Source organism: Nyctereutes procyonoides, unplaced genomic scaffold (assembly GCF_905146905.1).
Source record: "Nyctereutes procyonoides isolate TBG_1078 unplaced genomic scaffold, NYPRO_anot_genome, whole genome shotgun sequence".
In the NCBI taxonomy this organism is placed as follows: Eukaryota; Metazoa; Chordata; class Mammalia; order Carnivora; family Canidae; genus Nyctereutes; species Nyctereutes procyonoides.
This window is the reverse complement of record NW_026575043.1, coordinates 37,308,600-37,333,488: the sequence shown is the minus strand read 5'-3', so window position 1 is coordinate 37,333,488 and position 24,889 is coordinate 37,308,600. Positions and strand designations below refer to the sequence as shown.

Sequence of the window (24,889 nt, the reverse complement as noted above, 5' to 3'; positions counted from 1 at the left end):
GCCCCCGGGTCCCGGCCCCTCCTCCCGGCCTCCCTGCCCCGCCCCCGGGTCCCGGCCCCTCCTCCCGGCCTCCATGCCCCGCCCCCGGGTCCCGGCCCTTCCTCCCGGCCTCCCTGCCCCGCCCCCGGGTCCCGGCCCTTCCTCCCGGCCTCCATGCCCCGCCCCCGGGTCCCGGCCCTCCTCCTGGCCTCCATGCCCCCCCCCCGGGTCCCGGCCCCTCCTCCGGCCTCCATGCCCCGCCCCCGGGTCCCGGCCCTTCCTCCTGGCCTCCATGCCCCGCCCCCGGGTCCCGGCCCCTCCTCCCGGCCTCCCTGCCCCGCCCCCGGGTCCCGGCTCCTCCTCCTGGCCTCCATGCCCCTGCCCCGGTCCCGGCCTTCCTCCTGGCCTCCATGCCCTGCCCCGGGTCCCGGCCTTCCTCCTGGCCTCCATGCCCCCCCCCCGGGTCCCGGCCCTTCCTCCTGGCCTCCATGCCCCCCCCCCCGGGTCCCGGCCCTTCCTCCTGGCCTCCATGCCCCCCCCCCGGGTCCCGGCCCTTCCTCCTGGCCTCCATGCCCCCCCCCCCGGGTCCCGGCCCTTCCTCCTGGCCTCCATGCCCCCCCCCCGGGTCCCGGCCCTTCCTCCTGGCCTCCATGCCCCGCCCCCGGGGTCCCGGCCCCGCCTCCCAGCCGCTCTGCCTCCCCACTGGAAGCCCGCTCCTCCCGCCCTCATTACCATGGTGATCGCCCAGCGCGTGCGCAGTGTCCTGGAAGCTTCTGCAGCTCCCCCGAGACGCTCTGGTTGCTACAGTGACCTCTCGGTGGAACCGCGCGTGGACTCTTTCCGCTGTGAGCTCCGCCCAGAGCCCGTCCCTGACGCCAGAGATTCGTCAGACGCCCTCGGGTCCAGCGTGGTGCTGGTTGCTATGGTGATCGCGGCCACCGGCCCCGCCAGACCAGGTCGCGCAGCTCCTGGAGCCTTTGCAACCCCCGCGGGTGAGTCTGCCGCCCCCTGTCCCCCCCGGTCCTCTACTGTGCAGGGGCGTCCCGGAGGCCCTGGTTGGGAGGGCTCCGCGTCCCCGCCCACCTCCCGCAGTACGAACCTGAACCCTGGGGCCTCCTTGCTCCCTGAGCGGCCGCCCTGGGCCGGGCCGCGTGGTCCAGAAGGGGAGCCGGGTCAGGTCGGGGAGGACGATGGGCCTGTGTAAGACCCCCCTAGCGGAGTGGGGAGGACAGGAGAGGACGCAGGGCTGTGCTGTGAGGGGCCAGGCGCTGGGCGGGTGCAGGGGTGCAGAGAAATGCCTGTAGGTGTAACCTGAGATCCCTGACCCACCCAGAGCCTTTGTCGCTTGGAGACTAGGAGCAAGGGACCACCTCAATTCTGCGTCTTCCACCTGGGCGGTGGTGATGCCCAGCTTGGCATTTGTGCCATGCCTCACTCACCCCGGTGATAAATTAAGAGAGGGGCCGCTCCTGGTTGGAGGAGCCCCCAAGCAGGGCCAGGAAAGCCTGGTCCCCCCCACCCCACCGCAGCCATACTGCCTGCAGATGGAAAGAGATGATCTCTGGTCAGTTTCCCTGTGGGAGAAGGGGGCGTGGACCAGTGTTTAAAGCTACTGAGGCTAAGCATAAACTTAAGGATGAGTCCCCAGGGATTTATGTAGCTCCCTAACCCTCTTTTGCCTGGCTGGGTCCACAGGACACTCTGGAAGGATGAGGTCTTCGCTGACGTCTTTGGGGCCGCCTGTGAGCCGGGACCGCGTCATCACCAGCTTCCCTAAGGTAGAGAGAGTCGTTAGCCAGCCCTTTAGGTGCATGCTGCTCTCCCAACACCATCTCCACATCCACATTCCCCACCTGCATTCACCACCAGAAACAAAGCAGGAGAATCGGGGAGGTCAGTGGTCAGTCGTCAGTCCCTCTCTAACAAAGCCCAGGAACTCAGTAGACTTCTTCAGAAACAGGGAGACTTGGCACTGACTTGCCCGAGGTGGACCAGCTAGTTAAGGGTGACCCCAGGAGATGATGTGGCATGGAGGTTAAAGGCACAGACTTGGCAGACAGTCCTGGGGCTGAATCCTGACTCTCTCATTAAACTATGTGACTGTGGGCAAGTTACTCAACCTCTCAGCGCTGCTGATACGTAAGGATAATTCCTCACTTTGGGTGCTTGGCGTTGGTAAACAGGAGTTCCCTTACCCGAGTTGTGGTCACTGCCATTCTCATTGGTATTATTACTATTATCAAAGTAGCAGTCTAGTTTCCTGACACCAAATCCAGGATCCTCCCTCCTTACCATGCTGCCTTCACTTCCTGCTGAAAATACGACGGTCTTTCATGCATATCAAAATCCAGTATTCATTGCATCAGGTGTTGCATCAGGTTGCAAATCAGTCCAACCCCTAGAGGAGGCCGTGCGACAATATTTCCCACCTTTGTGTTGCCGCTGCCTTCTGATCCAGCCATTGAAGGCCAGGTAGTGGAGCAATTTGTAAAGCACAAGATCAGACACAGTATAAAATGTCTTCGGGGCGGGGGGCTGCTTCAACAGCAAAATGCTATGTCCTGACCCAGACGGGAGGCAGAGTGAGGCTTCCCTTCAGGAGCGGATGTGTAATGAGACTCAAAGTCAATTAACTAAAATGTGAGGAATGGAGCATACTTCCACTGGTGGAAAAAGGAGAGGGGAGAAGACAAATGCACGTGTTTGTTTATACGTGCCAGAAATCTCTCTGGAAGGACACAGAAGATCTTGCTGTCTGTGGTTGCCTCCATGTGACTTGGGACAGGGCATGGAGGGAAACATCCTCTCCTTGGAATGACCTCTCTCTGTCCTTTGAATTCTGTGCCCAGGCTGGTACACAGGAAGGAGGTAAGGAAGGAGGGGACTGCAGACTTTGGGTAATTTGGGCCTGTCTCACCTTTTCTTCCTCTGCACACCCAGAGAGAAACCTGTGGTGCCTCGGACCTGTGGACAATTCTCCCAGAAATTTCCATCTCAACAGATTCCATCCCAGGCAATTGCTTCCCTAGAGAGCTTCACCGTGGTCACCAGGGATGATAGACACTGATGTTTAGTGAGCCAAAAGGAAGGGAAGTATGATCGGCACAGAACGGTCCAGGTCTCACGGCGCAGAGGGCTCCATTTACAGAACAGATCAGCAAGGCGCAGAGAGGCAGGGTGGGGGGGGGGGCTGCGGGGCGTCACACCTCTGGGTGTGGGAGAGCCAGGACTTGACCTGAGAGCCGGCCGGAGGCATCCACCGTGTTTTCACAGAGGGTGAGATTCTCCTCATCCTGTCTGTGGCAATTCATCATACATCGCGGGGCCACACCACTTCAGACCTGAGACATTCCTGGTCAGGTGGGGCAAGTCTCTCTCATTACTCTGTGCCTCAGTTTCCCTGTTTCTAGAATCAGCTCACACTTCTTGCCCAGTCCTCCTTGTTACATTTCTTCAGTGCATCCACAGTGGTGGGATGCCTCTAATGACCACGGTGGCCAGGCTGACACCCCCCACCCTATCCCACCCCCCCGCACCCCATTTGAAACTGCCTGCCGTGAAAGTGGATGGGGGAGGGGAGAAGCAGCCTGCTTTCTCATGAGGTAGTGAGGAATGTGGGCTGTGGGCCAAGCTGCTCACCTGCCTTACCCATTTGCTCCTCCCCCCAACCACATGACTAGGTTATGAGTGTCCCCACTTTCCGGATGAGGAAACGGGCTCACTGAGATGCTGTGACTTTACCTTTTGTAAAGCTGCTTCCACTGTCCCTGCCGCCTCCATCCTGCCTGAAGTCGAGGGGGCAGGTGCTCCAGGGCAGAGCCCACCTCCGTGCCCAGGAACTCAGAAGAAATACTAAGGCTAGAAGGAGGTGGAGCCCTTGCTACAGAGGAGCTGTGGGTCCCAGCAGTGCCCCAAAGGACATGGTGGGCAGCCTGGGGGGACCCTTGCCATATCACAGCAGGCCACACCAGCAGCTTCCACCAGCAGCTTCCAACGATGCCCCTCTCCCCATATCCTCACCACATGCCATCCTCAGCCTCTGCCAATCTGTGAGCAAAACATGACTGTCACCTTCAGTTTGTTTAATGTCATCTTTTCCGATGGTAAAATAAAGGGGCGTGCAACGTGTATCATGACATCTTAATAGCCACAAATATTTGTGCAGCACTTAGTGTATCCACTGATGGCTTTACAAGCATTATTTCATTTTATGCCCCCAGGCTTCTGGGGCCTTCTAGATTAGAGACATTAGACAGCTGCCTGGGATCACACAGCAGCTAAGGGGAGACACAGGTCTCCCTGACCCTGAGGGGGTGCTCTTCAATCTTGACCCGTTCTGCCTTCCAAGAAACGTGGAAGACCCAGAGAGCCCTCCGGGACATTTTCCTTGCACATAGATACACAGTTTCAAAGCAAACGTGGCATCCAAGATCCTAGAAGGCATGGAAGGATCTCGGTGCCAAAAGTGCCCTGATAACCCACCCCTCTTCTCGCCTGGAGAAGTTCAGGGAGGATAGGGACCTGCCACATGCCCAGAGCAAGGGCACAGCTGCCCCAGGCAAGACCCAGCTCTCCGAGTTGCCACCTGGGCCCTTTGGTCTGACCCCCACTGCTGCTCCTCAGGACTCACAAGACCTGGGAGTCTCGGGGCCACCGATGGGATAGAGGACGGGTGTGACAGAGGGGTCAGGGAAAACTGATGAGCTGGGCCATAGGGAATGCTGGCAGGCAAGTCACCACTTTGCTGCCCTACTTGGTCATGGAGTTGCAGCTTTGTAGGATGAAGTGTCCATCTGTCCATCTGTCTGGCTTTTTCCAGTGGTACACCCCTGACGCCTGCCTGCAGCTCAAGGAGCACTTCCATGGGCAGGTCAGCACCACCTGCCAGCGCAGGAACACAGGGACTGTGGGGTGAGTGACCCCATAACCCAGGGAACGTGGGATGTGGGGGGAGGCAGTGGGTAGGAATGAATGCATGGATGAATATATGAACGGGCAGATGAAACACACATATGATGCCCGTAGAGCCCAGAATGGGCCTAGAGGCGACCAGGATCTTCACCTGGCTTTGCTGCCATAGAGAATGTCTGCCATAGAGAACGGCTTCCCCTTTTCTCAAGAAGTCCTGCACGTGACTTCTCAGCCTGATATCCTTGGCATATGTCTGCTTTCTCCATCTGGAATGTCTTTCCTACCCTTCAGCTCACAGTATAGTGTTAGAGGACTCCCCACCCCTATCCCCGCCTCCCCAGCCTGGGCTGGGTACCCCTCCTGTGTGCTTCTTGGTCCCAAGCACTTATCTCACAGACTTGCGAGTTTGCTTCTAGGTTCAGCACTAGGCCTAGCCTGTGAGGGCAAGGGCTGTGTCTGTTCTGCTTCCGCCTCAGCAGCCCTGGCACCTGGCACCACCTAGCCCTGCTGGCTTTGGAAGTTTGCAGCAGTTACTCCCTCCCTTAACACACAGGTACCAGGGCCTACTTTTGCCTCTCCTCCTGAGGAGCTCATGGTCTGCTCAGGTAGTCATTGGGGCTCACAGGTGTCATACAGGTGTGGTGAGGTGGCTGTGGAAGCCCAGCTCTGAGTTCCCAGATAGCACAGACTGAGGCCGGGCTCAGGTCAGAATGTCCATGGCAGCCATGGTCACAGGATGAGAGCAATGGCCACCAGTTAGGGTGGTATGTCATGTAGATGACCTCTCTGACACCCTTCACAACAGCTCTGGTAGGTGAGAAACTGAGGCACAGTGGGTACCCCCATAATACCTCAGCAGTACCTTTACTCCTTCATCTGGGAAGCTGGAGTTAGGGCCATCCTGCTCCAGAACCAGAGGCCACCTGGGAGCAGAGAAGGCACAGCCTCTGTGCCCCCAGACACGGCCAGGGGAGCTGTATCAGGTCCCCAGGTAACACAGGTGCCTTCTTGCTGTCTGCAGGCAGAGGAAGTACTTGGTCCAATGTCTGAGCTCCTTCCGCATGAGCTGCCAGGCAGTTAGTGACAGTAGTATCCTGGTCAGGGAATACCTGCTTGCCAAAGCAGGAGCCCTTGCAGCCCCAGGCATGGGTAGGAAGGTGCAGGGGCTCTGCCCCCAGTGCCTGTAGGCCCTGCCCACAGCACTGTGTCTGGTCCTCACACGTCCAGGCTCCTCACTGTGCCACAGCTCCCATATAGCCCCACCTGGGACTCCTCCCTCTAGTCTGTCAGCCCAAGACTCAGCCTCCCTTCGTGCCCAATTCTTATCCTCACCACTTGGACCCAGTAGGGTCAATGGTACAGCCCCTGAGAGAGTAGAGTCCCTAGAACAAATACAGGCCTTCTGCCCTCTCCTGTGAGTGCCAGGGATGAGGACACACATCCCAGAGTGTCTCAGCAGGTGGCCTATTCCCTGTTAAGGACTGACACGTGGCTCACGAGTGGGGAGCTCAGGGAAGGAAGGGCCCGTATGTGTGAAGATGCTCTGTGGCCACACTCGCACGCAACACAGCCATATCCCTCACAGGCTCCGACTCTCCAAGGTGGTTGTCGTTGGCGATCTCTACGTGGGCAAGACCAGCCTCATCCACAGGTGCGCCTGCTGCCCACACCTCCCAGCACTGGCTGTCACGCTTTCCCCTGGGAGACCAAAATGACACTGTCGTCATCAAAACTGTGTGGTTGCTGGGTGCCACACCTCAGAGGGGGTACAAGGAATCAGGGAGATCCAGGTTGGGTGGAGGGTGCAGGGTCCCAGGACCCTGGCATTCATGACACCATCCCCTGGGACCATGGGCTCATGCCTCACTGGCCCTGACCTGCAGCATTTGCCATCTGGGCTGCTGCAGCCCTCTTCCCCCCGAGCAGTTCTTATCAGCAGCTCCGTCTGTCTACTGTTTCCCTCTGTGGACCATCATCTCATATTCCCTGTGGGTGCACTTCCCATTGCCTGCAGACTTTGCCTGTCATGAGCGAAGCTTCCACACACAGCCTCTCTGATGACTTCCTCAACTCCCACAGGTTTTGCAAGAATGTCTTTGACCGTGACTACAAGGCCACCATCGGGGTGGACTTTGAAATCGAGCGCTTCGAGATCGCTGGGATTCCCTACAGCCTGCAGATGTAAGTGGTCATTGTGTCATGCCATTTCCTGTGTGGCTCATGAGTGGGCTTTGTTGGGGGAGAGCCATGGGGAAAGCCTTGGTGAGCTCCTTGACTGTGCCCTGTGGTGCTCAGTGAGGACCTGTCTAGATAAACAGGAATGATTGTATGAAACTGGGCTGCGCCAGTTCCCAGAGGCCTGTGTACTCCCTCAGTCCCCATGGGTGTCTCACGTTGGTCATCAGACCTGGGAAAGTCCTCACAGACCGACGTGCCCACCCATCCTCATCCTACCCTGACGCCTACCCCTCACGTTCTGGCTCTGGGTCCCCACCCCTAGCTTGCCTGGTGCTCAGTGATCCCCCCACTAGGCCAGCAGGGTGGCATCTGGCCAGTCACTTCAGACCTCTGAGCATCTGTTCGCATCTGGAAAACGGAGCCCAAAGCGGTCCCTGCCTGCCGGACTCTGGTGGAGGCCCCCTAGTCCACGCACCTTCCTCGGGCTTGATGTTTCCCCACTCCTCCTCACCCCTCTGTCTGCACTCCACTCCCCTTTCTCTCCCTCTGTCTGCTTCCCTGCAGACCCCATGTCTCTGCATCTCGGTGGCCCCATTGGCTTCAGTCCCTCCCGTTTCCCTCAGAACAGCCCAGAGTCTGTTCCCCAGAGCTCTGGACCTTGCCTTCCCTCTCCTCTGGCACCTGTAGGATGCTGCAGGTCTGTGTGTCACCAGCTGAACCCTCTCCTGTGTGACTTTCTCCCCACTCCAGTCTCTCCTGTGTGGCTCCTTCCCCTTCCTAGGCTCCCCACCCAGCTGCCCCTACACCACTGTGGCCTGCTGCCTCGGTCCTGGTCCCCTTCTTTCTCTCTCCCTATGAGTCACACCTGCTTCTCTGGTTTCATCCTCAATCCTCTATGCCCTGCCTGGGCTTAGCCTGGAGATCTAGGGTCATCAAGATGGAGCTCTCCCTCTCGTGGACCTCAGCTCCTAACTCTGCCCGCTTCTCTGAGGACAGCCCCAGTGCAATCCTAGAGCCAGATGGCACCACCACATCCTGCCCAAGGGAGAGTATGGGGCCAGACCAGAGCAGAAGAGGCAGGGCTGGGGACCCAGGGGCTCTGGAGCCAGGAGAGCTGAAGAGCACAGAGCTGATGGGACAGCCCATGTGGGGCCAGGCAGAGAACAGCCTGTGCTGGGCTCCCCTTTGTGGCCACCGGCTGTATTGACTAGAGTAGAGACGCAGTCCTGGCTCAACTTCTCATTGTCCCTACTGGGGACACTGCCAGCCATCCCACTGGCCCCACCTCCAGGCCACCCTCCCTGATTCCCACCCAGAGTCATCTTCAGAAACGAAAGACGTTATGAATGAATTAACAGAAGAACAGTGCCAAAAGGTTCTGCATCATGCTGAATCACTTGAAAAAATTTCAGACCGTTGAGATCTTATTCATGGCTTATCTACTTTTCCATTTACAGAAGAAAGTTAAATTTTGATCTGCTATTTTTAAAAAGGGATGGGTTTTCAGAGTCAGTCCTGCGTGTTGACCGCCTGCCTGGTTCTAATATTTTATTTTATTTTACCTTATCTTATATCATCTTATCTTGTCTCTCATGAATAAATAAAATCTTTTTTAAAAATAAAAAATAAAAATAAATAAACCAGAGCAAGTAGATCTCAGTATGTGTCTCCCCCTGTCCTATACTGTGCCGATGGCAGACCTTGTTAATTTTTTTAAGATTTTATTTATATATTCATGAGAGACAGAGAGACACTCCCAGGTCCCACCCAGGGACCTGAGCATCCCCTCTGCTGCAGGGCCAAACGTGAAGCCATGGGCCAGCCACACACGAGCAAGTGGCAGAGCCTAGAATCCCAGGGCCATTCACCAGGCCACGTCTGCAGGTGGACTTCCACATCTTCAGAGTGAGCACTTCAGGGGCATACTCTCTTTTTTAATGGCACAGACTAAAGGAACTGAGCTACAACTCCATCTAGACAGTGGAATTAGGTCAGGCCCCTCCCCCACGGGCATGTGACTCCAGCTAGGGAATTCCCCCCTGGGGCCCCATGGGAAGGAATCCCGAAGAATTGCGGGGCGGGGCCACTAGCTGGTGGTTTAGAGCACTGCAGTTGCTTCATCTGCCACCTCTTTCTTTCCCTTTCTGTCTTTGCCACTACACAGCTGGGACACCGCAGGGCAGGAGAAGTTCAAGTGCATCGCATCTGCCTACTACCGGGGTGCCCAGGGTGAGCATCCGGGTGATGGCAATGGTGGGGCCCTCAGCCATGGCAGGAGGCTCCCACTGGGCTCATAACAAGTCCAGGTCCTCCGCCCAGGCACCAAATCTGCCCTCCAAGAACCACTGAGAAAATCCCCAGCCAGCCCTTGGGGATGAGGAGACTGCTTTCCAGCCAGCTGGGCCTGGGGTTGGCCTCAGCAGTCACATCCTGCAGGGACCCTGTGCTGGTGGGTGCTCGCTTTGGGGTCTCAGCCACAGTTTCAGCTCAGTAGGATGCTTACGGGGGGGGGCACATGTCCAGAAACCCCGGAAAAGAACAGAGTTGACTCCTGGAGGAGGTGCGGGGAGGCAAGGCTGGAGGGGAAGAGTGGAAGGGCCACAGGAGGACTGCACCTGCTGGGGGGGGGCGGGGGGGCAGGTAATGGGCAGGCCTCTCAGGCAACAGGCGACAGCATAAGATCCCCACTTCAACACTAGCTTCCTGGGGGTTTCGGTGGAAAACCATTCACGGTATCCAAAACCAGGCTCAAGTTATGAGACCCAGCTATGTCTACTTGATGCTGGTGTAAAGAAATCACAACATTGCTATTGGAGATTTGAAAAATGCAAAACCAGGAAACCATGATCACCTTGGTTACAGTCGGAGTTCCAGCTGTGGCTTGTCTTCTCAGGGAAGACATCCCCTGAGGAGGAGGTGTCAGGCACTGGGCATACCCCTGAGAACAGCAGCCCAGCCCACCACCATCACCATGCTCCGTAGCCTCCCTTGCTTCATCCCCCTCTGCCTCAGGGGGCCTCCTGCAGCTTCAGGCAAGATGCAGAGGAAGGCTCTAGCTGGCCCTGATCACATCCCCAGGCCCAGTAGAGACCAGGCCTTGCTGGAATGTTCTCTACGTAGGACTCCCTTCAGGACACCAGGGGACCCTGGACACCCTGAACACCACGGGACCTGGACAGGACCAGTGATGAGAACCACCCTGCTCCTCAGAAATGGTTCCCCTAAAGCTGCTTATCTGTTGCTATTGTCCTCAGAGCCATAGATGCCATTGAACGAAAGTCCTGCATCAGGCCCTAGATCAAGAGCTTATAAAAAAGCTGTTCTTGCTTAAACCTCACAGCACCCCTGAGAGCCTGAGGTATCATTCTCACCACTTCACAGATGGAAAAATTGAGGCTCTCAGCAGTTAAGGCCCTCACCTGAGCTCCCTTAGCTGTAAGAGGCAGAGAGGAGATTTGAACACAGGAGCCTATGAGCTCATCTTGCCTCCCTGGATACCCCCTCGAGCTGGGCCTCTAGGTATGGGTTGGAGAGGGTGGTGGGTTGGTAGATAGCAAGGGGGCGCCATGTGGTGTCTCCTTCGCAGCCTTCATAGCGAAGACCCGGGCTGACTGCCTGGGAGGCCATCCCAGCAATTCTGCGGAGTCCGGCTCCTCTCTGGGTTTCTCTTGGGGAGCAGGGAGCTGCCTGAGGGGAGCCCCTCCTTGTACACCGTGTTTGTCTCACCTGTTGCTGACCAGTTCTTGGCTTCTCCCCATGTGTACAGTGATCATCACAGCCTTCGACCTCACTGACGTGCAGACTCTGGAGCACACCAGGCAAGTCTGGGACTCTTCAGCCCCTATGGTTCCTTTGGGTTCAGGAATGCCCATGAGCTGGGCCCCCAGTGGCAGATGCAAGGGACCAGACTCGCTGGTGAGAACTGACCACCCACAGGCCACTTACTGCCTCCTCGCCACATTATCCCTTAAGATTTGCCCCCATCTGCTGAAGGCAGGGCCAGCTCAGGGTTTGCAGCCAGCCCAGGCTGACAGGGGCCAGGCTCAGAAGGGCCTGCCTTTGCTTTAAAGCTCTGCTGTCACCATCTTGAGAGCTTTAGTAATTGCTGGATGAGGAGCCTCCCATTTTCACTTTGCTCTGGGTCCTACAAATTATGTGTAACCAGTCCTCTTGTCTTGGCTGGAGACCTGGTAACATGACCAGCGCCCCACTCAGCCAGCCAGGGTCTGGGTACCTTCCCTGCGACTCGTGGCTCAGTGCTCCCAGTGCGCCCCCAGACCTCTCTAGGTGGATGGATGCCATCTCTCAGCCTGTCTTCCCTCTGTGCAGGCAGTGGCTGGAGGATGCACTCAGGGAGAACGAGCCGGGCTCCTGCTTCGTGTTCCTCGTTGGAACGAAGAAGGACCTTCTGGTGAGCAAACCAGAGCGAGAGGCTCTGGAGGGCCCTCCGGAGAATGCAGCTGCTTTCAGCCCAAGCTTGGGGAATGGAGGGTGGCATTGATGTGCCTAGATGGGAATTTGAAGACCAGGAGCTAAAAGTTAGGGGCACCTGAGTTTCCTGTGCTGGTCTCATTGGAGAGGGATCAGCAGGATGTCACCCCTGGGGAAGTGTACCCCGGCCCATGCACCTGCCCATCCCAGGGTGAGATGGGGAGGTGGAGGCACAGGGGGAAGCTCTCCCCGCCACACACACAGGAGGGTCAGGAGGGCTGCTTCTCCCAGTCAGGGGCTGCATGTAAGCAGGCAGAGGTGGAGGCTGTGCGCCTGGCCAACGAGATGCAGGCCGAGTACTGGTCGGTGTCAGCGAAGACAGGTGAGTGGGTGCGGGGCTATCGCCCCAGAGGGTGCAAGAAGTCTCCTTCTGTGGCTCTGTGGTATGCTCAGGTCACAGCCAGCTGTGCTGGTGACCACACAGAGCCTTCCACTGCCTGAGAGGAGGTCTCCTCGACTCTAGAGGGAGACCCATGGGCACCAGGAATAGGGACACCTGGCCCTGTGTGCGTGTTCTCTAATGCATCCCCTCCCTCTGTGAGGCAGATCCATTTTATCTCTGCAAGGTCACGTCCAGGGTCACAGGGAGGAAGCAGCAGGGCTGGAATTGGAATACAGCCCTCACCTGTAACCACTATACCATCCTGCCCCCCCACCTAAGAGGCACCTCCTGGCACATAGAAGGGCCCAGTAACTGTGGCTCCCATGTCTTTCCCGGATGTCATCGTGGAAGACACTGCAACATTGCTCATGGCCCCCTGGCCCTCATCCACATCCCAAGTCTGTCCTCCAGGCACACGGGACCCCCAGCCCCTGAGCCGGCTTTACCCACAGGCCCCTGCTTACTCCAGCCCAGGCTAGATGCCTAATGTCTCAGCTTTGGTGTCCTTATCTGGGAAATGGGGTGATGCTGTCCATCTCATTTCATCTTTCTTGCAAAAAATGTGTTTTAAATTACAGAAGCCATATGTTTTCACTGAGGAAAAATTAGAAAACACAGAGAAGCAAAGGACAGGTTGTTGGGGGTGGTGGTGGTGAAATGAAATACCATGCAGTGACTGGCTCATAGAAGGCCCCAGCAGCTCAGGGGACTCAGGAATTATGCCTTGAAGTCCTTGCTCCAGGTGAGAGGCTGCAATAGACATCTGGTCAGGGATGGTGAGGCAAGGATGAGAGTACTAAGGGTGGGTACCACATGGTCAGGGATGGTGAGGCAAGGATGAGAGTACTAAGGGTGGGTACCACATGGTGGGGTGGGGAGGGAGCACAACCTCCAGCCCAACCCAGTTCCCTCTGCTCCTTCATGACAGCATCCCCTGTATCCTCTGATAACTGCCTCCCCTTAGAGATTCACTGAGAATTCCCTAGGGGCCAAGCAGGATTGCCCTGTGCAGTTGTATAGGTTGTCAGCTACACAAGGGCAGTGCACATGGTGGGGGCCGGAACCTAGCTCTGTACCCAGATGGGTGGCCTTCTCTGCCTGAAGGAAGTCTATGTGGAAGTTGACCCCCCCATTAATCCTCATAGCTGTCCACTCGACAGGTGCTCAAAAGTGACAGGAAAAGCAGACACCCTTCTGATCTCCACGCATGCCAGTGGCAGGCCCACAGGAGATACTCAGTGGTGATTAATTGGAAGAGTAGATGCTGGGAAACCAAGGCTCAGAGATTTGAGGTTGCTGCTGGAGCAGGGGGCCCCAGGGCCCCAGAGGTGGGAAGCCAGGCTGGCCAACACCATCCCTTGCCCTGTGCCACCCCAGGCAGCTCCACAGGTGGGCCGCCCTGGCTCCCATACCCCCTGGCTCCGAAATTCGTCCGTGAGTAAGGGCCGAGGTAATGGGGTCAGGGCTGTCTCTTGGGCCCACAGGGGAGAACGTGAAGGCGTTCTTCAGCCGTGTAGCTGCCCTGGCATTCGAGCAGTCAGTTCTGCAAGACTTGGAGAGGTGGAACAGCGCCCGGGCCCAGGTCGGCGACGGAGACCTCATCCGTGCGTACAGACAGTGGGACCAAAGCTGGGGAGCAGGCTAGCAGCCTAAAATCCATGTCCACCGTCCTCCCATCCCAAGAGGCCACCCCCTTAACTTGTCCCCTTGAGCTGTCCTCTCGGGGGTACCATCTTTGCCATTACTCTGACATCAAGTCCTCAGTCTCCCTGACCCTGCCGCCAGCTGAGACTTGCTCCCTGGCTCTCCCTGCCCTCAGGAGCTTCTTCACGAGCCAGGCTGGCGTCCCTGGCTGTGTGGATGTGTTCTAGCTTTGGCTCTCCCAGTCTGGGTCTTTCCCCATGCTGTTCCACCATCTGGAATACATCCTCAGCCTCTCGGCCAATGCCAGGTCACCAAGGCCTTGCTTGAGAGGCCTGGGGGTCAAGCTCAGCTCTGCCCAGCAGTCACGAGTGGGTGCCAGTGGCAGGGGAGGGTGGCTGCTCCGTGTTAGCTGCAGGCACTTAGTTGATGCCAGGTGACTTCTCCCATCCTTACAGGAATGGAGGAGAGTCCACCCGAGACCCAGGAGAGCACGCCGTCCTCCAGCCTGGGTTGCTGTTAGCTGGGGCCTGCATCAGAAGCCTCTACTCCCCGCACACACATGGGCAGTGCCTCCCATGACTGTGGATGGGGTGACATGAAGCCATCCGTAGCTGCCCACCCACCATGCTGAGCCCCAGAGCTCAGCAACTTCTCTTTAGCAGGTTGGGAGCCAGGAAAGGGTGGCACTGGCTGCCCAGGAGCCCCCCTTCACTGCCCCACTGGTGGGCACACAGTGGTGACCATCTGGAAGGCCAGTTCCACCCAGATAGTCACCAGACATCCCCCCCTGGCCTCGAGAGGCCTCAGAAGTGCAGACACGAGACACTTGTGCCCCACAGCCTGCATCTCTGTCTTGGCACACATTAGCTGCCCACACAGGCCCTCTGACCACTTTGCCGGGCTGGCCTCAGGATCCTTCTCTTCTCAGTGGTCTAGGCAAGTCTTTTCTGTTATTAGCAGGACTTGCAGTTCTCAGTCCCAGAGCCCCAGGCCTCACTGTCCACTGTCCCTCTGCCATAGACTTGTGGGATCCTGGGTCAGCCTTGCCCCTCTGGAGGAGGATGGACAAGAGGGTCTCTCAGGCCCCTTCTGGCCCAGGGGTCAGCTTTGGCTCCTCTTTGATCCTTGTCCTGTTGGTCAGTGTGTGAGGATGGGCAGAAAAGGCCATCATGCCCCTCTGGCCCACCTGGACAATGAATTTCCCCAGCTGCCCCTGGGGTACAGTACTGCTGCATCCCTTGTGCATGGCGCTGCCCTGCTGTTAACTGGCAGTTGTCACACAGACACTGTTGGGCTGGTATCTGTGGTTGCCCCCACTGCCCCTCTCTCTGGTCTCCACAGGAAAGGGCCTGGAGAACAAGAAACTCTGCGTGCCTGCCTCTCAGGACCTTTGTGGTGGCCTCCTTGACTCTTTGGAGGACATCGGAGGCCCTCCGGAGTCTGGCAAGCTCCTCATCGACACCCCTCCATCCTGCACATCCAGGACAGGCAGGCACAACCCAGGCATGCCCTCCCTAGTGCCCACTCTCTCTCTGCCCTCAGGTTGCTCTTCTATGGGGGCTTTAACTACCCGCACCTGCCCCTGGCTGGGTGCCCACTCCTCCCCACCCATCCCTTCCCACAAGCAGGTGGGCACATCTGGGCATATCCTGCCTGCTTCTCATAAATGGCGAGCATTTTGCCAATAGCTGTTCTGGTCAGTGCCCCAAACAGTACCCCATACGGTGCTGGGCACACTGTGGGTGCCCACTGCATATTCACTGGCTGGCAGCAATTGCTAAATGCTGGTTGGGGAAGGACACATCTTTTTCTGTTCAGTCTCCCTGCACCACATTTTAGCTGTTGTTTACAGATTAAAAAAAAAAAAAACACCTCTTTATATAAATCACTGTTAAAGGAATTATGTACACCAGAATTGTAATCCAAAATAAGACACTATGAGGTTTTGCATACAGTGTGAAAGTCCCCTTCCTGTCCTTGGAAGTAAGTGCTGCTAACAACTGTAAGAGTCCTTCCAGACTATTCCTCTGCAGCACAACCATGTTTGTTGGCTCATTTGCTGTTTGAGCAGAATGGTCTTTCCCCGCACATGCTGCCCAGCCGCAGCCTGTGTTCTGACTGACGCGCAGGAGCCCTCCCTCCACACGGAACCTACTTGTTCCTTTAGCAACTGCTGGTTTTCCTTCAGGGGATGGACCAGAGTCCAAGTGCCCTGCCCCCCCAAGTGGCACATTAGGCTTCTGTCCAGCTTCCAGCCTTTACCAAAGGTACTGCAGAAACCGTCCTTGGAGTTGTGACTTTGTATACTCAGGATTCCCAAAGACAACGTGCTGGCCCTTCTGTGGATGGGGCCCCCAGCTTGGTCCATTAGACACAGTCATGGCGGGGTCAGGGGGCAGGCTGCATTAGGACCAGGTTTGTGGCACACAACAGAAAGTGTCATGGGATGGAGGAGCCTGGCCACAGAGAGTTGGCACTCTCCAATGGCTCCCTTCCCCTCACCCCTCTAGGCCTTGGGATTGGGGTGGGGGGCTGATAAGGAGGTCCTGTTACTAGCTCCTGAGCACCCATTCTCTACAAGTAGCCCTTTATTAAACTCTCCCCATGTTAGGACACCTGGGTGGCTCAGTGTTTGGTTCTGGTCACAATCCCAAGTCCCAGGATTGAGTCCCGCATCGGGCTCCCTGAATGGAGCCTGCTTCTCCCTCTGCCTGTGTCTCTGGCCCCCTCTCTCTCGCTGTGTCTCTCATGAATAAATAGTTAAAATGTAAAAAAACAAAAACAAAAAACAAAAACACACACCTCTCCCCATGTTGTCTGCTGTGCATGTTTAGTTGTTTCCCACTGGTTGATACGGAGTCTTCTGTCAGAATCGACGAGTTAGCGAAGACATTCTCTTCAAACACCTCAAAACTGGGCTGTGGTTTCTGGTGCAGAGACCCAGGATCACATGCAAATGGTTCAGAAAAGGTTTGTCCCACAGCCCTTTCTTTGTCTCTGCCAAGCAGCCTTGTCCTTGGGACACTGTGTCCCTTACATGTCTATCCCCGCAGCCAGGGGGTCCCAGTGCCCTGCCACCCAGGGTTGTGACCCCAAAAATGGTTTATTCGCATGGACCCAACCACACCCAGCCCTCCTCAGGGTCCCCAGTAGAGCCAGGAAATGAGCTAATCAATCCCTTCCTCTGTTCCCTGGGCCCCCACAATTTCAGTCAGTCCCCTAGCCCTACAGCCACATGACCTGCGATGAAGATTCCCCAGTGACCCAGAGTGGGGCGCTTGCTCCCAGTCTCCTTAATCTTGTGCCCTGGGTCCATAGATTGGTGGGCAGAGGGAGGCCAAGGATCCATTCAACCCCCACCTCAGCTGTGGGGTGAGATGGGAGCCACCCCCAGATGGATCTCAATCTCTAGAGAGACTCAAGGTTACCCAAAATCCAGGTAACTGGAACAGAGATGGACAGAGGATCACTTTCTCACCGATGAGATTTGGCATACCTAGGAAGGTTTACAAGGAGTTCCAAGCCTACAGGGAGGACATGGTGACCGAGGAGGCCCAGAGCAGGGACCACGAGAAGGCATAGGGTGGGGGGAGTCTTCAGAAGAACCGGCACCCAACTCAGAGAGGGCCCTCCTCTTCTGAGGGAGAAGGGACTCCTAAGGACTGGTGGGGTGGGGGCTGGGTCCACTGTTGCCCAAGAAGCTCGGGGCTTCAGGCGCTGCCCAGCAATGAGAAACCCAACAGCTCCTGGGCTCCTCTGCCATCTGCTGTAGCCTCCCCATGTCACCTCCCATATGTCAGGCCTTCCCGTGAGGGAAGTTGATCGGCAGACAGGCCATGTGGCTGTCACACCGCCTCCACCTCTTTCCAGGCAGCCCAGATCCTTCCCAGCCTCCACCCCCACATCCAGACGCCTCCCCAGCATTCAGGGCCACCAGCCACCTGTCTGAGCCTGCACCCCAGCCTGCTATGTGCAGGCTCTTTGCTCTGCTTGCTCCCCACCCTGTCTCCAGGGACACACGCTGGGTGTTCAGGCAAGCAAAGCAGTGCCAAGGCTCTCTCTGGCTCACATGTGGGTGGCACTGGCTGGCCTCTGAGCCTCTCTGACCACTGGAAGCCACAACCTGGACCGTTTCACAGGCCATGCCTTCAGAAACAAGCACATCCTGTCCCAGCCCCTTCATTCACCATGAAGGCTGGAAATGGCAGCCAGGAACCCCCCACTGGGATTCCCTGCCTGTAGGGCTCTTATCAATAATTGATTCTGCAGAAGTGAGGTGGAATCACAGCTGGAGGGGGGGGTGCTTGGGAGGAAAAGCTCACACACTCACTCATTCAGAACCCTTGGCCAAGGGCGTCCTGCAGAAATCCCTGCTCCCCACTCCGGGCCTGGGGCTAGTGGCCTGGAGGAGGTGCCCAGCCAGGGACAGTCCAACATAGCACGAGCGAGCAGACAAGAAAGCTGTATTGATCGCCCTTGTTTTCTGATCTTGCCTGCAGCTCCCTGGGGCTGACAGATGACAGAGGGTGATGACTGATGACAGATGGGGGCCCATGGCCTCATCCTGCTTGAAGAGATCCCTCCTCTGGCCTCCAGGCCCCAAAGTGGGTGGGGATAAGGGTACAGACAGGGGAAGGAATGAGCAGGAAAAGGCCCAGATATTCAGGTTGGTCTCAGGTAGAAAGGTCTTCAGGCAAACCCTGCTGTCTTTATAATGCCATATCTGACGATCTCGCCTGATGGCACAGTGGTTGGGAGCACCAACTTGGGACTTGGGCAGTGCCACCGATTGCTGTGTGACTGAGGGGTCACTGTTCTTCTCTGAGCCCTTTTCTCTGCCTCCTGCCAGGATGATAGCTGTGAGGTGGGGAAACAGGCCATAGCCATGGAGCCCCTAGCCCCAGGCTGGGCAGCTGGTGGGGGGTGGGTGGATGGAAGCCACTCTTATGGGCAGTGCCACTGCGCCCACCCATGCAGTGCCTTTGCATTAGCTAGAAAAAGGTACCCACGCACTTCCTTAAAGAGTTAAACATAGAGTTGCCATATGATCCAGAAATCCCATTCCTAGGAATATTCACCAAAGAATTGAAAACAAGGACTCAAACGAGTACATGCACACACATGTTCAGAGCAGCATTATTTATACTAGTCAAATGTCCACAACGGGTGAATGAGTAAACAGAACATGGTCCACTGGTACAATGGAATATCATTCAGTCTTTAAAAGGGATGAAGTACTGACACACGCTGCAATGTGGTTGAACCTTGAAAACCCTACGCTGTATGAAAGAAGCCAAATATATGACAAAAGGTCATATATTATTTGAATCCACGAATATGAAATGTCCAGAATAGGTAAATCTGTACAGACAGAAAGGAAATTAGTGGTTGTCAGGGGCTGGAAGGAGGGAAGAATGAGGAGCCACTGCTTAGTGGGTGTAGGGTTTCCTTTTGGGTTTTGGGGTGATGAGAAAAGTATATACGGGGTGGGGGCGGAGGGCGAGGGAGAGAGAGAATCCCAAGCAGGCTCCACACCCAGTGCAGAGCCTAACACAGGGTTCAGTCACATGACCCTGAGATCAGGATCTGAGCCAAGACCAAGAGTTAGACGTTCAATTGACGGAGCCACCCAGGTGCCCGGTGATGAAAATATTTTTGAACTAGATACAAGCTGTATGGTTGCACGACATTGTGAATATATTAAATCTCTGAACCGTCCGCTTCAAAATGGTTAATTTTGCCATGTGAATTTCACCTCAATTTAAAAATAGAACTTCTTGCTCAAGGCATTTGATATCATTATATTAGAAAACTGCTGTCATAAACGGATTTTGTGAGAAAAGACACCTTTTTACAATTGCTGTCATCACCAATATTCATATCTATCAGGTCTAAGCTGGGAACCATGCCCCCTTTGATGTGTGCCCTTGTGCAGTGTACATCCTGCCTAACTGTAGCTGGCAGACCTGCTCAGGAAGTCCCCAAGGGCAGGGGTGGCCAGTCCATTTCACAATGAACAAATGGAAATTTCCTACTTTCACATTAGTGGGGCCTTCTGACTTCTGAATGACACAAAGAACATAGGCTGTGGAGCTGGAAGATGGTCTCAAGCCTGCTCACACCTGAGGGCTGGGTGCTGTGCAAACTTGTCTTCATCTGAGGAGTCAGGTGAATCCCTGGGCTTATGGGAACATTAAAATAGATGCTAGAAAAATGCTCCTCCTTACTCCTTAGTGAGCAGGACCAGGGGCTGCTGCTTCCACCCAGGCTGGGGACCCAAGGGCTGACTTAGCTAATCCTCCATGATTTATGTTTTTTTAATATAATGGATTTATTAAGATATAATTTACATACACACAATTCACCCATTTCAAGTGTATAATTGGATAGTTTTTAGCATATTCACAAAGTTGGGCAAAAATCACCACTGTCAAGTTCTAGGACATTTCTAAAAAGGAACACAATGACCTTTAACCGTCACTCCCCATTTCTCCTACTCCCTTATCCCTGGCAACCACCAACCTACTTTCTATTTCTGTAGATTAGCCTATTCTGGACATTTCATGTAAATAGAATCATACAATATCTGGACTTTTATGATAGGCTTCTTTCACTTAGCAGAAGTTTTTCAAGGTTCACGCATGTTGTAGTATGGGCACTGCATTTCTTTTTTAAGGCCAAATAATGTTCCATCGTATGGATGCATCACATTCTGAGTAACAATTCATTCGCTGATGGATGTTGGGTTGTTTCCACCATCAGTTTTAACACATTGGAAGTTCTACATTCTGTCTACAGAGGGGACTGTTGGGTCCCAGCCTCTTTCAGCAAAGGGAAAGGGCAGCCTTGGGGAGGGATTTGCCAACATCTCCTTCTAGATTCAGGGATGGCTGAGGGTGCCTGAGAGAGAGAGAGTGTGTGTGTGTTTGATTTTTTTAAAACACCATAAATGTTTTGTGTGTGTTTGATTTTTAAATAAATTACAGAGCCACAGAATTGTATCCCAGAAAATGAAGGAAATTGAGGGGAGACATTACCAGTAATCCTATTTCTCTGTCCCACTTCGGTTCTCAGATGAAAAAGAAAACCAGTATCTATTGGAAATGATGGAAATGTCTGTTATCTGATTGTGGTGATGGCTTCACAGGTGTGTTATACATGTCTACACTCATCAAACTGCACACTTTGAACATGTATAGTATATTGCACATCAATTAAATCTGTAAACTTCAATAAAGCTGTAAAAAATTTTAAAAATAACATCTATTTTTTTCATTACAAAAGATAGGCATTTTCATTATGAGACATTCAGAAAAGCATAATGATGAAGAAAATAAATGTAATTTGCTACTCAGGGCTTTGGAGCCCCTGGTGAAGTCCCCTCCACCTGCTGAACCCCTTGAAAGGGTCTGTGGGACCAGCATCAGCTTCCAGCCTGTGTGGCCAGGCCCTGGGGCCCACTTTGGCTCTGCTGGCCTCATGGTGCCAAACCCAACGTCCTTCCACCTGAGGACTCAGCTGCCATTCACAGGGATCCTGCCCTCCTCATGCAGGATGCCTCCCTCGGGATTCTTGGGTCCCTGTCACTTCCCTGGAGAGTGCTTCTCGGTCTCTCTGCCTCTGTTTCCTTCCTAGTCCGGCTCCTAACCCTTCCTCACCTAGTCCCCTTGGGCAGCCGGGGAGAGTCTTCAGCCCTATGGCCATAAACACTAGCTGTTCACTAACAACACTCCCATTTCTATCCCTGACCTTGACGGTTCCTTGGTACCCCAGAACCAACCACTCTCTCTCCACTTGACTCCTCTCTGTACCTCTTCAGGTACCTGAAGCCTCCTCACATGGGGACTCCAGTTTCCCGATCATAATCAACAACCCACTGTCTACGTCATAGCTGGTCCTTCTTCCCTCCACATCCGATCCATCTTTAAGTCCAGAACCAACCTGGAACTTGACCCCCTCTCTCTGTTGCCTTGCTTCCCCCTTTGTCTGGTTCTGGGTCACCAGCACCTTTCATCTGGGCCAGCAGCACAGCTCCTGTCCACTTACCCTGCTCCGGCCCCCTACCTCCCACCTGTCCACAAAACAAATCTGAGCCAGTCCCTCCACAGCTTATGGCAGATACTGTGGCTATTTGAATTCGAATTCATTCAAGTTGAAGTAAACTAAGTTGTATTTATTTATTTATTGTTAAAAGATTTTATTTTTAAGTAATTCCTACACCCAACATGGGGTTGGAACCCACAACCCCAAGAACAAGAGTTGCATGCTCCACTGACTGAGCCAGCCAGGCTCCCCCAAACCAAGTTATATTTATTATTATTTTTAAAAGATTTTTTGGCAGCCCCAGTGGCACAGCGGTTTGGCGCCGCCTGCAGCCTAGGGTGTGAATCTGGAGACCCAGGATCGAGTCCCACATCGGGCTCCCTGCATGGAGCCTGCTTCTCCCTCTGCCTGTGTCTCTGCCTCTCTCTTTCTGTGTCTATGAATAAATAAATAAAATCTTTTAAAAAATATTTTATTTATTCATTCATGAGAGACAGAGAGAGAGACAGAGAGGCAGAGACACAGGCAGTGGGAAAAGCAGGCTCCATGCTGGAAGCCCGACATAAGACTTGATCCTGGGTCCCCAGGATCAGGCCCTGGGCCAAAGGTGGCGCTAAACTGCTGAGCCACCCAGGCTGCCCCCAAACCAAGTTTTAAATCAAAATAGGTATTTCCACGGGATGCGTGGGTGGCTCAGTGATTTAGAGTCTGCCTTCGGCTCAGGGCGTGATCCCAGGGTCCTCGGATTGAGTTCCATATTGGGCTCCCCACAGGGAGCTTGCTTCTCCCTCTGCCTATGTTTGCCTCTCTCTGTGTGTCTCTCATGAATGAATAAATAAAATCTTTTTTAAAAAATAGATTTTCCAGTTCTCAGGTGTAGTAACTACATCTTGAGTGCCTAGGAGTCTCATGAGGAAGCTAAATGGCTGCTGTATTGTTCAGTGCAGAGTGTAGAACATGTTCATCATGGTGGAGAGTTCTAGTCATGTGCAAGTTCAGAACCTTCCAGAGGCTTTTCTTTGCATTTAGAATACAACCCAAACTTCTTACAAACCTTCTTACAAGGCCCTGCCTTGCCTCTGATGTCACCTCCTGCCACCCACACCAGCTTCGTCTCCTAACCCAACTGTGCCTCAAACATACCTAGAATTTTGAAAGTCTCCCTGTCTTTGCCTTTCTGCTCCTCATCCTTAGGACCAGCTCAGATATCACCTCTCCTGGCAGGCTATCCCCAGACCTCTGCCCCCTCCTGGATCCCTGCACAGCACACACACCCCTGCCATGCATGGCCTGGCTCTGCCTGACTTATCCCTTCCTCCCCCACTCATGTCCCATCTTTCTCTCTGGGTTGTGTTCTCCTCTGGGCTGCACACGTCAGAGTCTTCTTTCAGCCAGCACTGGCTGAGCATCTACTATGTGCTGAGCACTGGGGAACATGACAGACAGATGCCCATCCTTGGGAGTTTAGATCTAGCTAGGGACAGATACCTAATGGGGGATTATGAGTGTTATGTATCTGGGCCCCATGTTTTTCTCATTCCTTCTTCTCTGGGGAAGGGAGGGATGATCAGAAAGCTCTACAGGAAAAGACTAGAGCCCCAGGGTGGGAGTGTTTTTAGGAAAGGACTGAGGATGAGAGGAGTGTCTTTGCGGCCAGAGGAAGCTATCTCATGGGGGCAGATAGCCACTATCCCCTGGTTTCTGAATTAATTTCACTCATGTGTACGATATTTGAGGTGGGGCCTGCAAACCAGAGAAAAGGGCACCTCACTGATGGATGAAACGCCCCACCCAAAGTATCCTTTTCTTTCCCAGATGATTAATGATAATGTTCCAGATGAGCCCACAATTCCCTGTCCTGGAAGCAGAGGGGCTCCATCAGCAAGGCAAAAAAAAAAAAAAAAAAAAAAAAAAGCAGTATGTGCTTTTGGAATTCTCTCTGGAGACAAGCAGAGAATGGGATTCTGGAAGCCTGCCTGACCAAACCCACTGTGTTGACCTGAGCAAGCCATGTGAGGGAGACAGTTAATATTGATCGCAAGCCGCTATTTGCCATACCCTGTAAGGTCAGGACTTACGCCCATTGTAAAGAAAAGGTTGCTGAGGCTGTGCAAATAGCTGGGATTACAGCCTCACCTGTCCAGCCCCAAAGTCAGGGCATCAACTCATTCTGTTTCTTCGCCTGCCAAACAGGGCTTACAGGGGGCCTTGTCTGCCTTAGGGGGGGATCTCAACGTAAAGGAGCTGGTTTAGAGGGGCCACGGGGCCTCACGGGGAGGGGAGAGAGCAGGAGGGTGGAGAGGCCTGCAGAGGGCGGCAGTGAGTCGTGCCTGGAAGTGTCTGGCCCACGGGGCCCAAGAGCTTTCCCTGGACACTCCCAGGGCACCTCCCAGAGCACTAATCTTAACAAGCAGTCAAGGAAGGAGCACCACATGCCATGTACTGGAGTGTGTTTCAAGTTTGCCCAACTGGGTGCTTTACACATGGTGCTCCCATTTTACATACAAGGGCCAAACTGGAGGCTCAGAGAAGGGAAGGGAACTGTCCAGGTCACAAAACCTGGAGTGGGTAAGACCTGATCGGGAGCCAGGCTGGCCCGGCTGATAGCCCTGGGCTCTGTTTCTTCTACATTAGATGCTGGGGCATCTGTTCCGGGTGGCACTGGACCTGGGGAGGGGGCCAAGATAACCCCTCACATTCACCAAGGGTCAACAGCCCTTGGAGACTGGTATCCTTGTTCCCGTTTCCAGGCCAAAGGAAACTGAGGCACAGAGGCAGAGGTGGTCAGGACTCAGGCCCAGTTCTTTGGTTGACTAATCCTGTTTCTTGTTTCTTCACTCAGCAGGCCGGTTTGGGTATTTTCACCTGGTGCCCACCAGACACCCTGAAGTGTGCTCTCTGCTGTGTGTCCAGGATCTCTGGGCTTCCCTGGGGTCCAAGCGATGATTTGGGTTCCCTGCCAGCCCTGGGCTGTCCTCTCTTCCCCTGATCCTGAGGGTTCTGGTGGAGACTGGAGACCCCCTTAGGGGGGAGACTAAACCTAAGTTCCGAGTCAGGCAATCCGGGGAAAAAAACGAGGCTGGCCTCTGAAGCCCGGGAGAGGCCAGGCGGCAAACACACAGCTCAGGACCACAGGGAGGGCGGGCGATGTGCGTGTCCGGTGAGCTACGGGGAGAAATTCCTGCTCATCAGCGCTGCGACCAGGCCCTATGGCAGCTGTTGCATCACGCACCCCAAGACCACAGGGCGCTGCTGGCTTTG

The 24,889-nt window shown here is 54.8% G+C and overlaps 2 protein-coding genes across 5 annotated transcripts in view; one reads left to right on the top strand and one right to left on the bottom strand.

The window, feature by feature from the left end:
• RSPH14 (radial spoke head 14 homolog) overlaps positions 1-767 on the bottom strand; it is an 82,451-nt gene extending 81,684 nt beyond the window's left edge. Inside the window, exon 1 of the mRNA XM_055322665.1 lies at positions 712-767. The gene's annotated coding sequence lies outside the window, so the exon portion shown is untranslated. The remainder of the gene's footprint in view (positions 1-711) is intronic.
• Positions 704-17,202, top strand: RAB36 (RAB36, member RAS oncogene family). Of its 4 annotated transcripts, XR_008664097.1 has the most exons (13): positions 704-971; positions 1,675-1,757; positions 4,799-4,890; positions 6,476-6,541; positions 6,970-7,071; positions 8,866-8,973; positions 9,233-9,297; positions 10,835-10,890; positions 11,402-11,479; positions 11,791-11,881; positions 13,426-13,545; positions 14,041-14,247; positions 14,927-15,030. XR_008664097.1 is itself a non-coding variant. In XM_055322660.1 (12 exons), the coding sequence occupies exons 1-12, from the start codon at positions 713-715 to the stop codon at positions 14,103-14,105; spliced, it is 1,185 nt and encodes a 394-aa protein (XP_055178635.1). In that variant the 5' UTR covers positions 704-712; the 3' UTR covers positions 14,106-15,054. The 4 variants fall into 4 exon arrangements, 3 of the variants coding, with proteins under 3 accessions (XP_055178635.1, XP_055178636.1, XP_055178634.1); XM_055322660.1 differs by having other exon boundaries at positions 14,041-15,054; XM_055322661.1 differs by lacking the exon at positions 8,866-8,973 and having other exon boundaries at positions 14,041-15,054.
• Positions 17,203-24,889: the final 7,687 nt, after the last annotated feature.

Coding starts and splice junctions, on each gene's coding strand:
- RAB36 (XM_055322659.1), top strand. CDS start 713: ATGGTGATCGCCCAGCGCGTGCGCAGTGTCCTGGAAGCTTCTGCAGCT. Junction 9,298..10,834: donor CTACTACCGGGGTGCCCAGG/GTGAGCATCCGG, acceptor CCATGTGTACAG/TGATCATCACAGCCTTCGAC. Junction 11,882..14,926: donor GTCGGTGTCAGCGAAGACAG/GTGAGTGGGTGC, acceptor TGGTCTCCACAG/GAAAGGGCCTGGAGAACAAG.